Source organism: Alosa sapidissima, chromosome 15, assembly GCF_018492685.1.
Source record: "Alosa sapidissima isolate fAloSap1 chromosome 15, fAloSap1.pri, whole genome shotgun sequence".
In the NCBI taxonomy this organism is placed as follows: domain Eukaryota; kingdom Metazoa; phylum Chordata; class Actinopteri; order Clupeiformes; family Clupeidae; genus Alosa; species Alosa sapidissima.
Genome location: NC_055971.1, coordinates 8476945 through 8490808, shown reverse-complemented (window position 1 = coordinate 8490808; position 13864 = coordinate 8476945). Strand labels below are relative to the sequence as shown.

Here is a 13864-nt window from a genome sequence, read left to right as displayed (position 1 = left end):
CTTAAAAAAGTAACTCGTTCAAAAATGCAGTACATCAAAGTAGTTCCAACCAGACTGCAAAAGAAGAAAAGAGAACATCCATTCAAACACTGTACGGCTTATGTCCTTGCTGAGTAGTGGCACACATTCAATTGATAAATACAAATAATGATGAAAGATTTTACTTCAAGTTTTCAGTTCACAAGGCTACAGCTCCCCACCTGAAATGTCAGTCTGATCATGAAGGTTCACCCTAGATCTGAAGAAACAGACATGCCTGCTTAATTGTTATCCAATCTTTTAAAGAAATGAAGACGAGATTGTGTTTTTTCAAACACAAAACCAAGAACAAGCTACACTGCAGTTTACATGGAATATTTTTTGAATGTCTACAAACATGTCTATTTAATGCAATAATTACAGCACATGACTGTAAATAGAAAAAAAAACAACTTAAATGTAAATGTTTAGGGCTAAAATACAATGTAAAAATATGATTGATGGTAACAAGAAAAATACACACAGTCATCATTATGCTGCCAAATGCTGAGGAGCACTGACTCGTTCCTGCTGTCTGCTACCAAAATTACTTGCACAAGTGAATCCAGTTGAAGTTATCCAGAACAAACACATCATACTGAGAAACACACACACACATAGTGGCTATCTCTGGTGCTTGTTCTATATCTGTTAATGGGGCAGCTACCCTGTCTGAGCTTTCAACTGATGGAATCTCATACTGTTACAGAAAGCAGTGAACTGAGTTTGCGATGACACTGGACTGATAAAGAAGAGTGGTGCACAGATGGTTTGGGAAGTTATGGCGATGCATGAAAAAATAATTTATGTGCTTGGAACTCAGTATTGACCGTATTGAAATATATGGGGAAATTTTATTTTGTTTTGGTCCTCAAATGGTAGAATGCTTTTAAAACCTGCTGTAATCAACATTTGGATAGTTGCCGAAGAGTGAAAAAGCACTTTCCCAATACTGTGGTGTAGTCTATGCTTCTATGCTTCTTGATACTGTGTTTCAGGTATTTGTGTGTTTGATTTGATGTGCAAAAGCTTGCCATTCGTGAACATATGCAAGAAAATCCTGTACCGGTAACAAGAAGCACAGAATACACATGTATGTACATACAAAAACCATCTTTTAATAATTTCTGCAGAATTACATGATTGTAGTCTCACACCATTTCCACCTTTAAAGAAGGGAACAAGACTAACTGTAATGTAACTCAACTCTGCATTTCATATGGCAAGTGGTTAACATAGAAATACAATTTAATCCCAAAGTGTGTTTAAATTCATATTGTTCATATGTGTGTTATTAATTCACAAGTCATATTGTTATAAAAGTGCTGCAAAGCAGACTAGGCTTTTATGGACTGAAATGTAAAAATTGTGACGAATGTGCAGAATTGCTAATAACTGCTGTATGGGAAATAGCAACGGTCTAAAGGTAACTTTTCCCTTTTACATGGAATAATTTTTAATTTTTTTTTAAAAGGGACCAAAAAATGGAACAAAACCTGGTGAACTTCTGCATTGATATTTATGACAATTAGAACAAAGGTTGTCATCTTTTCTCTCACCGACACACAGGAACATGTCACTTTTGTTATCATTGGTGAGACAAAAAGACCTCTGCGAAATGCAAGAAATAGTGTTGCAACCTTCCCAACCTTTTTTCATTGAAACAAATTCAAAGTTATTATGTACAACCCTAAGAGGCAACATGTAGTAAAGGCTACACTCATTCTTTATCAAACATTCAATCACACATATATTCTGGCATAAATAACAAATAAATAACCAGGAAAGAAATCCCAATGGAATTTACATCTCTTAAATCTGGGACATTGAAACTTGGTGGATAACAATGGCTACTTCCTCCTTAAATGATTGTAGCTTGACTGGGATGAGTTACACAAGACAAGATGAATAAGGAAACATCTAAAAAATTGTCATAAAATGACTAAGATTAGTGAACGCACGCTGGCATAGGCCATCCTCCACGTAATCTATAGAAATTATGTGACTATGCAAAATTTTACTTTGGCAATGTGTGACCACACAAGGGCATAAACCGGTGACAGGAGAAGCTCCACATTGCTCATCAAAGTGACAGGCAGTAACTCTTCCAAACTCTATGCACCACTTCCGATACATCTGCTGTTAGGTTCACAAGTGCTTTCTTTTCCTTCTTTTGCTAACCACGTCAACAGTTGCTCCATCTCGTACCAAGGTTGAATGTAATCACTGTGTTACTGGTGTTATTAAACATTTCTGTGATGCAGTTCAGTCACTTAAACTCAGTGCCACCACAAACCTCAGTTCCACTTGGAATTTTCTATTTCTTCAATGCAAAACTTAAAAGTTGTAACAAACATTTCATCAAGCAAATGGCCAGGGGCCTCACCTCTCAGTTGCTATCCAACATAGGCAGAATTGGCAATACACTTAGTTTCACATTGCGTCTGAGATGAGTACTCAATCTTCACACCACACACTCTGGGAAGCGTCAGATGATAGAAGTTCATGTAACCATTTCAGAATAACTACCTCTGTTTCAGCCCAAATAAGAGCGAAAACAGTTAATATGCCATGATAAACGTTCTGTCTGACCTTGACATTGGATTAAACCCAAATGACAATGTATAGCTAGTTCACACTCAAACAAACAAAACTTTAGCAGTGTGAAAACAGGGCTCTCCCTGTCTGATGATGTGCCATTGGGGCTGCAGATCTTCAGTGAAGTTTGTACGCCAGGATGCTTAAAGCACTTCACACCCACAGCTAACCAATCAAGTATTGGCAAAAATCAAACAACCAAATGATGAACTCAAACAAACAAACCAAAGAAAATCTTGAAGGGGAAAAACAAGCATGGGATGAAACTGACAAACAAACATAAACAAACAAGCCAAAGAAAGCCATGCAGACATACTGTGAGCAAGTGAAAAGTGCTGATGCTTTCATCTAAGTCGTTTTCTGTATTTTTTTTTTTCTTTTTATTTCCATGGGAACAGAGTGACGTTGGAGGCTGATGGGTTGCTCTTCTCCGCGACATCGGCAGTGGGTGGAAAGCGGGTGGGGTGCGCTTGCTCTTCTTCTTCAGTGCTGCTTGTGTTGGGATGTGTGCTGGGACAGGTGGCGCCGTGGCAGGTGGGTGTGGGGAGGCGGTTGGATGGGTGGCGGCGGCGGGGTGGGGCGGGGTGGGGTTTAGGGGGTGTAGGATGGAGCTGAGACCTGTGGATGGGGAACAGGGGCGTTTGTCCAAAACACTGCACAGACAAGTCCTGTGATGAACGGAAAGGGGCTCCCCAGAGACAGCATGCTGAAGAAGATGTAGACACACAAACGGCGACTGCCCACCATGCATCCTGTCTACCCATTGGCAAAAAAAAAAAAAAATAATAATAATAAAATTCTTATCATCACTTGTGTATCTTTTTTTTTTCGTTAAACATTTATCCCCTGGTTCATTTTTCTTGTTAAAATGTAACATAAGGCAGGGATTGTTTTGTTGTGTTTTTTTTTCTTCTTCTGGCTATAATGAATTGTGACTGTTGATCTTAAAACCAGCCCGTTTTGTGTGCAGACAAGGGGGCCGGCAGCTAGTACAGGGTCCAGAAGGCATCCCACTCCTACTACGGACGAACCCCCCCACCGGCAACACCCTCCTCCTTCTCATCAAAGTCATCATCATCATCATCATCATCATCGTTGTTGTCAATCTCTTCCTTAGTGTCTGCAAATGTGTCTCCGCTACGCCATGTAAATGAAGGTATTAATGTCCGTCTCGTCCCGCTTGATGTATTTGTGTTCGATGAGCCACTCGATCTGCTCTTTGATCATCTTCTTCTGCGGCAGGAACATGTTCTTCAGGATCTCCACCAGTTCTGTCTGCAGCTGTGCGTTGGTGATCTTCTTGCGCATCTTCATAATCTGGATGATGGCTTCCTGTTGGCCACACACAGAGAGGAGGTAATGAGGCACTGATGGACACTGGAGAACACCCACTGTTTTCTCTAACCATCTAAAATCTGGGTGAAAGGCCCTTCCTGATCCACTTACCTGCGTCCTTAATATTCTCAGCTGGACGATGCCTTCGTTCTCCTCTTCCCTCATCCTCTCCGTGGTCAGCTGGAGACGGCCGATCAGGTTGATTTTGCCCCTCTTCTGAACCTTGGAGTTTTTTCTGTGGGAGAAGAGACTTTAGCTGTAACACTAATCATATTGAATTCTCACAGCAAGATTTCCATCCTACTCAGCTAAGCAGTGTAAGTAATCACATTTAGTTAAGTTGACATGTTTATGTTGTTACTTCAAGTGGCTTTCCTAATGGTGGGCCTCTCAAACATAATGCCTTAGTATTCAAACGTCACTTTACAAAAACTATTACAGTCAGTTATTGTTGCCTGATGCAATTCATATTTCCATGTGAAGTCAGAGACATTCTCCGATAGTCTGTAACCCATTACAGAGCAATATCTCTCAGACTACAGTTGCTCAGGAAATAAAAAAGAATCTAGGGGAGACCCAGCCTACTTTCACAACTACTGAACAAAACCAAAATAACATGCCATTCCACTGTTAGACCAATGCAAATTGAATGCCTACATCAAGGAGAACTCTTGGTTGACGAAAAACAGCGTGCTGTCAGTGAAGTCTTTGGGTGAGCCAACTTGAGGTTCATATGACAGGACTTGACGTTTCAGCTTTGGGAAGGCAACAAGAGACTGCAAAGACATAGAAGACAAAGTGAGAAAAAACAATAGGGGCTAGACAAAGGTTAGTCAGATTCAAGTTGTAGCCAAAAGCCTGTTGTAACTAAATTGCTGTAACTTAGGTTTGGTTGCACTAGCTTAAGATGTAAGTGGTCATTAAAAATGCTAAGAATTTGGCCATTCAGCTAGCCTACTGAACAAATGGAATATAACCTTAAATCCTCAGTGTCATTCTCAGGGACCACCTGTCTTTGCCGAGATTCTTACCCACAGTGTCCGCCTGAGTTCTGCATCCGGCAGCTCTGTGGCCAGTTTCAGGTTCTCAAAACTGATCCTCTCTCGGGGTCTTTGGTTCCAGGCAAAGAGAACAGCCAGCTGGAAAGTGGTCACCTCCAGGTCATACTGCCCCACTTCATTCTTGAATGTGATCTGATGGGTAAAGACAATCATGAATTGTCTATTGCTATGAACTTCTGTTGAATCGGGCATAAACAGCAGTATTCTAATCAACACATAATGATTGGCATAATAATTTGTCCCATTTTAAGCTAATTTTCCTCATCTGGACTTCATGCAGGTGGAGTAGAATACTTACAATCCCATTGGACATGAGGTGGTGCCAGTGCAGCTTCCTGCCACTGTGGTTCTTCTTGTAGAACTCCTCCACCTCAGGGATTAAATCCTCCAGCTCTGTCGGCAAAGACACAAACACCTTCTCCGAGCTTCGTGACCACGCACCCGCATTCAGGATCTTGATGTTGACAGAGTCCGCTATCAATCAAGACGAGAAAATCACTTTGATGCAAGAAAACCCAACCATCACCGAGCGTAAAAATCGAAATATCAAATATTCTTCTTACAACAACATGGTGCTGTCCAGGAAAAGAAAAAAAAAAAAAAGTCCAACCATGGCTAAATCCCAGTGGCTAAATCCCAGTGGCTAAATCCCAGTGGCTAAATCCCAGTGGCTAAATCCCAGTGGCTAAATCCCAGTGGCTAAATCCCAGTGGCTAACAACATGGCCTTACCTGGTAATGCTAATTTGTTGTGTTTATGCACCTCCTTAAAGACCTGGTTGAGATCCTCTGACACTTTGATATCCTGGAACATCCGGGCAAGCTTGTTTACATAGTCTGCAGGCATACCTACTTCCTGTAGACAGAGAGTAAAAAAGACAAAGGACATTGTAAACCCAAACATCCTTACAGAAAATACAGCTGCCAATGCAAACAAACTGGCTGAGAGCTCCACATCACTGCTCACCCTGAGCCACTCCACCATGTTCTCCTCTATCTCGCTGTCTGCCGAGATGTCCAGGATCAGACGCCTCGTTAAATGGGCTTTATGATACCGCATGAAGACATCCTTATTCTGGACGTACTTCAACACCAATAGCTATGAAGTGGCAAAAATGAAAAGAGTGATGATAGTTAATTAATAATAAATCATGAAAAATTATTTGTTTTTGACACGGAACGTCTCAAGATCAAAGACGGGGCGAAAAAGCACTGCAGGACTCTTACCACTTCCTTTAGTTTTAATTCTATCTCCTCGGAGGTGAGCTTCTTGCTGAGCGGAGTCTTCCTCAGCAGCATGTCACAGTAGTTGGCCAGCAGCTCTGGACACTTGGACTCCGGCTGTGTTTTCAAGCCCACCCTGCAACAACATGCGGACGCACACACACGCACGCGCACGCACACACGCACACACACACGGTTATTTTTAGGGAACACTGGCACAAAAATAAGAGGAGGAGTTCAGTACAGTAACATTATGAGTCAGTGTTTATCACTGGTAATGGAGCACCATACAAACACACAATAAAATTTGGCTCATCTTAAGTGACTCACCCCTTCTGTTTCGTTGGCAGTTCCAGCTTAAATATTGTGGCATCATTAACCACAGCTTTGTATGCCTGAAACAAGGACATTTTACATCATTAGAACAAGGAACACAGAGGGATTTACCAGGAGTTGCAGATCAACCAACTGATTTAGTTGATTCAATCAAACTGGACTCCAAAGACTCCATCTTTTTAAATATCATGCGATTTTGAATGTAAATATACCGACAGGCTTTTATTGTGAGAGTCATTTGCTTCAATGCAATGAGCATCATTTAGAAGTTCTCAGTCTTTTTATTTGACAAGCCAAGAGTCAGAATTCAAACCAAATCGTAGGTCCCACGACTGAAATTATCAATGATATTTAGATGAGTCATAACGTTGTCACTAATTAGCTACCAAAAGGTCCCCATTCTCATCTCATGTCTTTGAGTCTAATACTTGATTTATTAAACATTTTACCCAGACTGAAATGCAGGTTTGTTTGAACTGAACCTACCTTGTCTCTGGCTGTCAGGAACCTAGGGTCATCCTGAAATGCCTCCTTCACTAATTTGCTGAAGCGGTTAAAGAGAGTGAGAAGCTGCTCCACGTACTTCTCAGAGTCCTGGACAAAGACATCAACATTAACAAAAACATGAAGAAAACAACATGCAAAATATGGCACAACTAGCATATCTATCAATAAATTGCAGGAACGTCTGTCTGTGTCTGTGTGTGTGTGTGTGTGTTAACTGCATGAACCGTTCGTGCGTTCGATTTCAAACTTGACAAGTGTCTTGCTACGGGCACAAGTAAGTGCAGTGCCAAGTTTGACGTTGTTTGGAGAAGTAATGCAAAAGATATCGTTAAATATATCGGTAAAAGAAGCACATGTTGGCTTTCTCTGCTCTACCATAGATACTCCCCCTCTCACACAGCACAGCGCAGGACCATCTTACACAGCACAGCGCAGGACCAAAGAGAGAGGATAAGTAGAGTTTTGGTAGCACTGAATCACGGGTTAAGATGCAAGATGTTTGGATGATTATTATGTCTGACCTAAACGATAAAGACTCCCTGTATGCAGTTTGTTTGCATAAAATGACTCCGCAGATTTTGCAACAACACACAAACACGGGTATTTAGTGGCTATTCAAAATTAAATAAAAAAGTATGTGCAATAAACTGACACTTCGAACAGCCCAGGCTACTTTGGACTTTGAATAAACAAACGACAATTCCGACTGCAAGGTCCCAAATTGAAACAAGTGATAGGCTAATGGTTCAGAATTTAACAACGTTTCAGAAGTCGTGCCACACAGCTAGACAACAAGTGGCAGACAGAGACGTCACTTATGTTACCAAAGACTGTATGAGTTACATCGTTGCAAATCTCATATGATGATGCATCTTTCTACAAAATGGTTTGTCTTCTATATCGTTTAACTATTCAATAGGCTAAACATAGCCTTACATCAAAGCTTTAGGCTTATGTAATTTCGATCAGCTAGACAACGAGTGGCAGACAGAGTGTGATGGAGTCACATCGTTGCAAATTTCAAACGATGATGCATCATTCCACAATATTGTCTTCAGTATCAGGAAGTTATCCAATAAGCTTAACAATAAACATGTAGCCTTAACTCAAATCAGTTGTTAGGCTTATGTCATTCTGATCTGTAGAAATGTCCCATGCCTAAATTCTGCTTACTGCACATTAATTATAGGCTAATATATTATAATATTCAGTATTCATTATTGAATGCTTAGCTGGAATGACATAGCTGCTGCTGCTGCTGCCCCCCCCCCCCCCCCCATCCTATTTTTAAAGCAGGCAGGTAATTGGGCTACAGGTTTTCTACAGGAATGGCATGTTTGAACAGGCACTGCACTAGTTAATCAAAAGATGTGGAAGCAACTCTGGCATCTTTTGTTCATGCTTACCAAGTACTTGCACCATAAACTACTCAAATCCACTACTCAGTTATGAGGGTATTTTTTATATACTTACCTAACATTTTATTAAATAATACTTATTTAGCTACTGTATGTTTTCTAAAATGCACCAACCTTACCTTACCGTACCTATAGGTAGACTCAATATATAATGACCATGAACGCTTTCAATTCCTATGTACAGGTCAGTAAATGCTGTGCAGAAGACAATGTGCATACTCACAGTAGTAATAGTCTCAGCCGCAGCTACCATGTCTGCTAGTCCAGCATTGATGATGTGTTCCTCCAGGTCCTTGAGCATGGGTTCAATTCCACTGGGGACTTTGTCCATGAGCGAGAACATCAGGTGCAGCTCTGAGGAACAATCACAGACTGTACTCTTCAGACCCAAATACATCCAATGCTACTGACAACAGCCAATGTGATTCTATCTAGAAAGCACTGAACTCCATAAAGCTGTCTCACTCACTGTCAGTTTCATTGCGTTTTATCATGCCAGGACATTCTGCCAGAATGGTTTCTTTGAAGGACGTCACAAGAGCATTCACACAACATTCCATAAGCTGCAAGAGACAGTACACCATTAGATATTATGTGTATTCTGACACCAAGATAATATGTATCCATTCTTACTTCTGTTCAACCTAAATAGTAAAATAAATTGTCCATTAGGTAGTAGTTAATGTAATGAATTCTTCAATAACGAGCAAAAATAATAATGCAACACAAAATTAGAGGGTGAATCTTCACAGATGTTCTTAAAATCACATATAGGTTTAACCTAAATGAACCTTGAACAATTACAGTGACAATAGTGAAATCACAATTTGACATGATGCATCAAAGTAAATTGACACTCACTGCTTGGACAGAGTTACATTCACGCCGCGTCTCCAAATACCGAAGGGCACGTTTCTCCTCCTCCCTCAGCTTAGCATCTGCCTGTAAAACACAATGAATACAACAGAATTTTGATTAGGTACAAAACCACGACCGGAAATAGGCCTCACCGCTCTTGAGGTGTCCATGAATAGGTAATACAGGGGTTGCACAATAAAACTGAAACACTGGTCAATTAAGTGTTTAAGGTTTCATGTCTAAATATGCACAGTCTGTTAGCCAATCTTAACTAATTTCATATGCCATGAGTGTGAAGATTGTCTTAGCAACGCAATAACACAGCTGTACATCATATATTGCAATCCACATAACATAATGGGAGACATCAGAGGACAAATTGTTAATGTGCGTCTTGCTGGCTTATCTGTGACCAGGACAGCAAGTCTTCATGGTGTATCGACAATCATGATATCTAGAGTAATGTCGGCAAACCACCACAAAGGATGAATCACATCCAATAGGAGTTGCTGTCGACGCAAGAGGAAGTCTGAAAGGGATGTACGGATACTAACCCGGATCGACATAAAACCATCAACTCTCCTGTTTCCACCAAAACTGTTCAGCCGGACCTCCACAAGGTCAATATTCATGGTCGGGCTGCTCTTGGATGAGCCCACTTTCATTGCACAGTCACCAGATCAGAATATTATTGAGCCACTTTGGGGTGTATTGGAGGGGTGAGTCAGGAAACGCTTTGCTCCACCAGCATCACGTAGTGACATGGCCAGTGTTCTGGAATGACTTAGAATCCCTCCGACCACCAAGCAGGACTTACATCTGTCATTTCCAAGACATATTAATGGAGGATGAAGGAGGCCCAACACTCAAGTCCTTTCAGGAAAGTCTTGCCATTCGGAGGCAATCTTGGTAATGTCTCCAGGTGGTTATTTCGGACTAAGAAGATCAAGCCGATATTCAAATGTTTGGGGAGACATGATATGTAACTCAAAATAGGGAGGTCATGACATAAAAAGGTCATTAGGTGAATCCTTATTTCACTCTGAACTTAAATCTAGTATAAATATCTCGCCCCAAATCACTAACATAAGGCTTAAAAATGTGTTATTCTTTATGTTAACTTTATGAAGGAGCGGATATGTGTAGACAACCACCATCTTGGTGTTAGGAACTGTCCCCATACATTTGTTTGGAGGATTCTTTAAGTGCCTCTTCTTCTCCTCTATATAGTCTCTGCCTACACCATACTAATAAACTGTGGTCTAACCTGGTGATTTAGTTTAAAAATCCAATCCCTGTATATCCAACACCACACGCACACTCATATCCTCAAACACACCGAGCTTAGTCAGAGAGAGAAAAAAAAATCAATCAGTCTTACAGCTCCACACCATCTAACTCTAGATCTTACATCACACACACAATATGAATCCCTAAAACCCTGGCTGCTTGAATTAATCAATGCCTACATATTTCATGTAATTCTGCACGCCATTCTGCTGCAGGTATGAGGGTGCCTGTGTCCTGTAGAATCTCTCAGTGGAGTCCAGGTACGCCTTCTCAAAGTTGTCCCTGTAGATCTGCAGCTTGTCCTCTGGGTTGGAGCACAGATTCACTGAGGAGAGACGTTGGACATTGTCAGCGACATGATCTGACAGAAGCATCCAGCCTAGTCAAAAATACCTCAGGAAAGAATCTCTGTAGCACTCATTATGTGAAGATTAACTTATTATATACACATTCATATAAAATTGTGTGTAAGCAAAAACACTGCTACTGAATGGCCATCAGCACCTGCCAAGAATGTAAGGTTGTTATTTAAAAAAAATAAATAAAATGTCATAACACCTACAGGAGATGAAACATCATTCATTATTATTTGCTTGTTATCTTTCCATTACAGATTTGTACTCATTTTGTACTGTTATGAAGCTGACACCAGCTGTACATTTGGTACAGACCACTTATTAGATCTCACCCATCGGTCCCATCCATCCACCACCCATCAACCACTGTTAAAGAAAGGCATCACTGCATCATCCACTAATTGGTCAGGAACAAGACTCCTCTACACCCATAGAGGTGCAAAATATAATTGTGCTCAGACTCTAAATTATTCATTTAATTCTGATCTACTCTACAACAGTAAGGTTTATAGTAATCCTTTATCACAATGACTCTTGGACATTTTTAGAATGCATTTTTGTAATTCAAGTGTAAAATTTGATGGAAGTTTTTCAAATTTTCACAATACTACTGAAGATGGATGGTTAGCCAATCTCACCATATGACTCCCGCACCCCAATGACCAGCTGTGAATCGAAGGCCTCTCCTAGCCTCTCTGCATGGACCAGTTTCATGGCACTGTCCTGTAAGCGGTTCTTGATGTTCGAGAAGATGGATTCATTCCAGGTGTCCAACATGAGCTTCAAACGAGACCAGACATGATTCAGCTTCAACAGGCTACTAAAATTACAGTAACATTATTAAAACTTACTGAACCGTGCTAATGGCATAAACCTCATCCCCCACTTTTGTGCAGTAAAACCTTGTCTCTCTTCATTCCCAGTCATTGCTCTATTGCCCTTTCCCCTCACCCACCCACCCCCCTCTAGTCCTCACCTTCCTCACTATACTGTCCTCCACATTAGATTTCTTGTTGCTGCCCTGCTTGCCCATCAAAGTGATCTCCAGCTGGCAGAAAGGCTTGGGCAGGATGTCACACTGCGTGAAGAACTTCCTCCACTCCACAATGTAGGCCTTGAGCAGAGCAGTGTCATCCTGATGGCTGAGTACTCGCTGGACAAAGGAGGCAGAGATGACAATAGTTCAATGTATACTGTATATATTATATGCAATTTGCATTTGTGGGCCATGCTATGAAATCAAGAAACTATCAGAATGGTCAAAGTATTTAACTCACGGCCTGAGCTTGCTTGATAAAATCTAAGATGTCCTCCTTCAGTGCCTGGTGGATCTTTGCAGGACCTTTATCATCCCACAGGCAGACGGCATGGACATCTCTGTGAGAGGAACAAAGTGACAGGCATCAGCCATCACATGCACCAGAAACTAAAAGCAGATTATTGTTTCATAATTTCAGGCATGAAAATTAACATTATCTTCTCTGCCTTACGAGAACAGGTCGAACCACTGCTGCTTGGTCACAGACTCTTGACGAAGCAGCTTCAGGACAATTGGCCGCATCAAATCCCATTTGTCCTCGAACTGGAGGGACCCTTTGTTCTGGGGGTAAAATGACACATGACTTGGGCCTAGAACCTAAAAGCTGAGCAGTCCAAACAAACTTAACACTGGGCTTGTTGGGCTTGCTGGGCTTGTCAATCAGAAAGTAAAATACACTGCCATCTCTAGAATCATTGTTTAACATTAAAAGCTGAAATATTAGGCCTTTAGAAACATTGTTTAACATTAAAAGCTGAAATATTAGGCCTACGATGGGGAAAACTGAGGCTTTTGAACAGTGGAAATTTAGATGGCTGTTGGAATTGTACAACTAAAATTTGGGGCAAAACAGTCAGATGATACATTCCCATTCAATCAAGCTCGGTAGTCATGAGGTAGCCTACATTAGTTTTTGATGAGATCACAATAAATTTGTTGCATGGCCTATGCTGACTGTTGTTGGGTACACGACCATTCAAAAGTAACGGAGTCCTTTTTTAGGTAAATTAAATGATGATACTAACTATTTGAGCAGCACAGGGTAGACAGAATCAACAGAATAAAACCCTTTCCCCTTAAACAGCTTGGAGTTTTGCCAATCGATGTTTGATACCTTGGAGGTAATTACTTCAATCTGTCAGTAACTAATTTCATTCTATGACAATGTTTACATACAATATAAATCCCGAAAATCAACTGAGTAATAGCTGCGACTCCAGCATTAACATTAGCCAGCTAAGTGTTGCATTTATGAACTCTGAGGTGGTTATGAAATGGCACTGGAAAAGGACGACAATATTTTTCAAATAACACTACATTCTGCCGTTTTTCACATGACTTATTCTAACTGTGTTAGTCTTAGTGATTACATTTCGGCAGACTAACGTTATTCCAAGCTAAATTGCTAGCTAAATAGCTAGCTGTGTCTAACGAACGAGTTAGCCAGCAAATGTTGGCTTTCGGCAAGACCTTGTTAGCCAGCTAGCAAGCTAAGAGCTTTATGTTTTACTGACTGAACAGCAGCCAAAAGAACAGAAAATGTCGTCTCTCGCGTGCTTTGCGTGTTAAACATAAAATACTCTCATTATGCAGCTGTACAACTGAGCATACCAAGCAGAAGCATTAAAACACAATATTGGGAACATTGAATTGAAGTGCCTCCTACCTTTAACAAATTAGACGTCGCCATATTTCCTCAACTTATCCCCTCGTTCAATCTCGCGAGTTTTACTTGGGTAACGTTATGCTGTCAGATAGTGCTGTCAAATAATGTGCTGCTAATGCATCAAGGCCGTTCACTTTTCTTGATTAATCATAGGCCTAC

The 13864-nt window shown here is 40.8% G+C and overlaps 1 protein-coding gene across 1 annotated transcript; it reads right to left on the bottom strand.

The window, feature by feature from the left end:
• Positions 1-1518: 1518 nt before the first annotated feature.
• cul5a (cullin 5a) lies at positions 1519-13855 on the bottom strand. The gene is made up of 19 exons (XM_042063790.1): positions 13706-13855; positions 12491-12600; positions 12278-12377; positions 11977-12153; positions 11639-11780; positions 10824-10969; positions 9358-9438; positions 8966-9059; positions 8720-8850; positions 7058-7165; positions 6566-6630; positions 6239-6371; positions 5979-6110; positions 5744-5867; positions 5311-5486; positions 4983-5144; positions 4609-4727; positions 4063-4186; positions 1519-3948 (listed from the first exon to the last, which is right to left on the bottom strand). Exons 1-19 carry the CDS (start codon positions 13727-13729, stop codon positions 3754-3756), a joined length of 2343 nt encoding a protein of 780 aa, XP_041919724.1. The 5' UTR covers positions 13730-13855; the 3' UTR covers positions 1519-3753.
• Between the last annotated feature and the right edge of the window lie 9 nt (positions 13856-13864).

What these genes read in the sequence shown, in the direction of transcription:
- cul5a (XM_042063790.1), bottom strand. Translation starts at nt 13,729, where the DNA reads ATGGCGACGTCTAATTTGTTAAAG. An exon ending in TGCAGAATTACATGAAATAT is followed by an intron (nt 9,439 to 10,823) that starts GTAGGCATTGAT and finishes TGTGTTTTACAG; the next exon opens with GCAGATGCTAAGCTGAGGGA. An exon ending in ACCTCATGTCCAATGGGATT is followed by an intron (nt 5,145 to 5,310) that starts GTAAGTATTCTA and finishes TTTACCCATCAG; the next exon opens with ATCACATTCAAGAATGAAGT.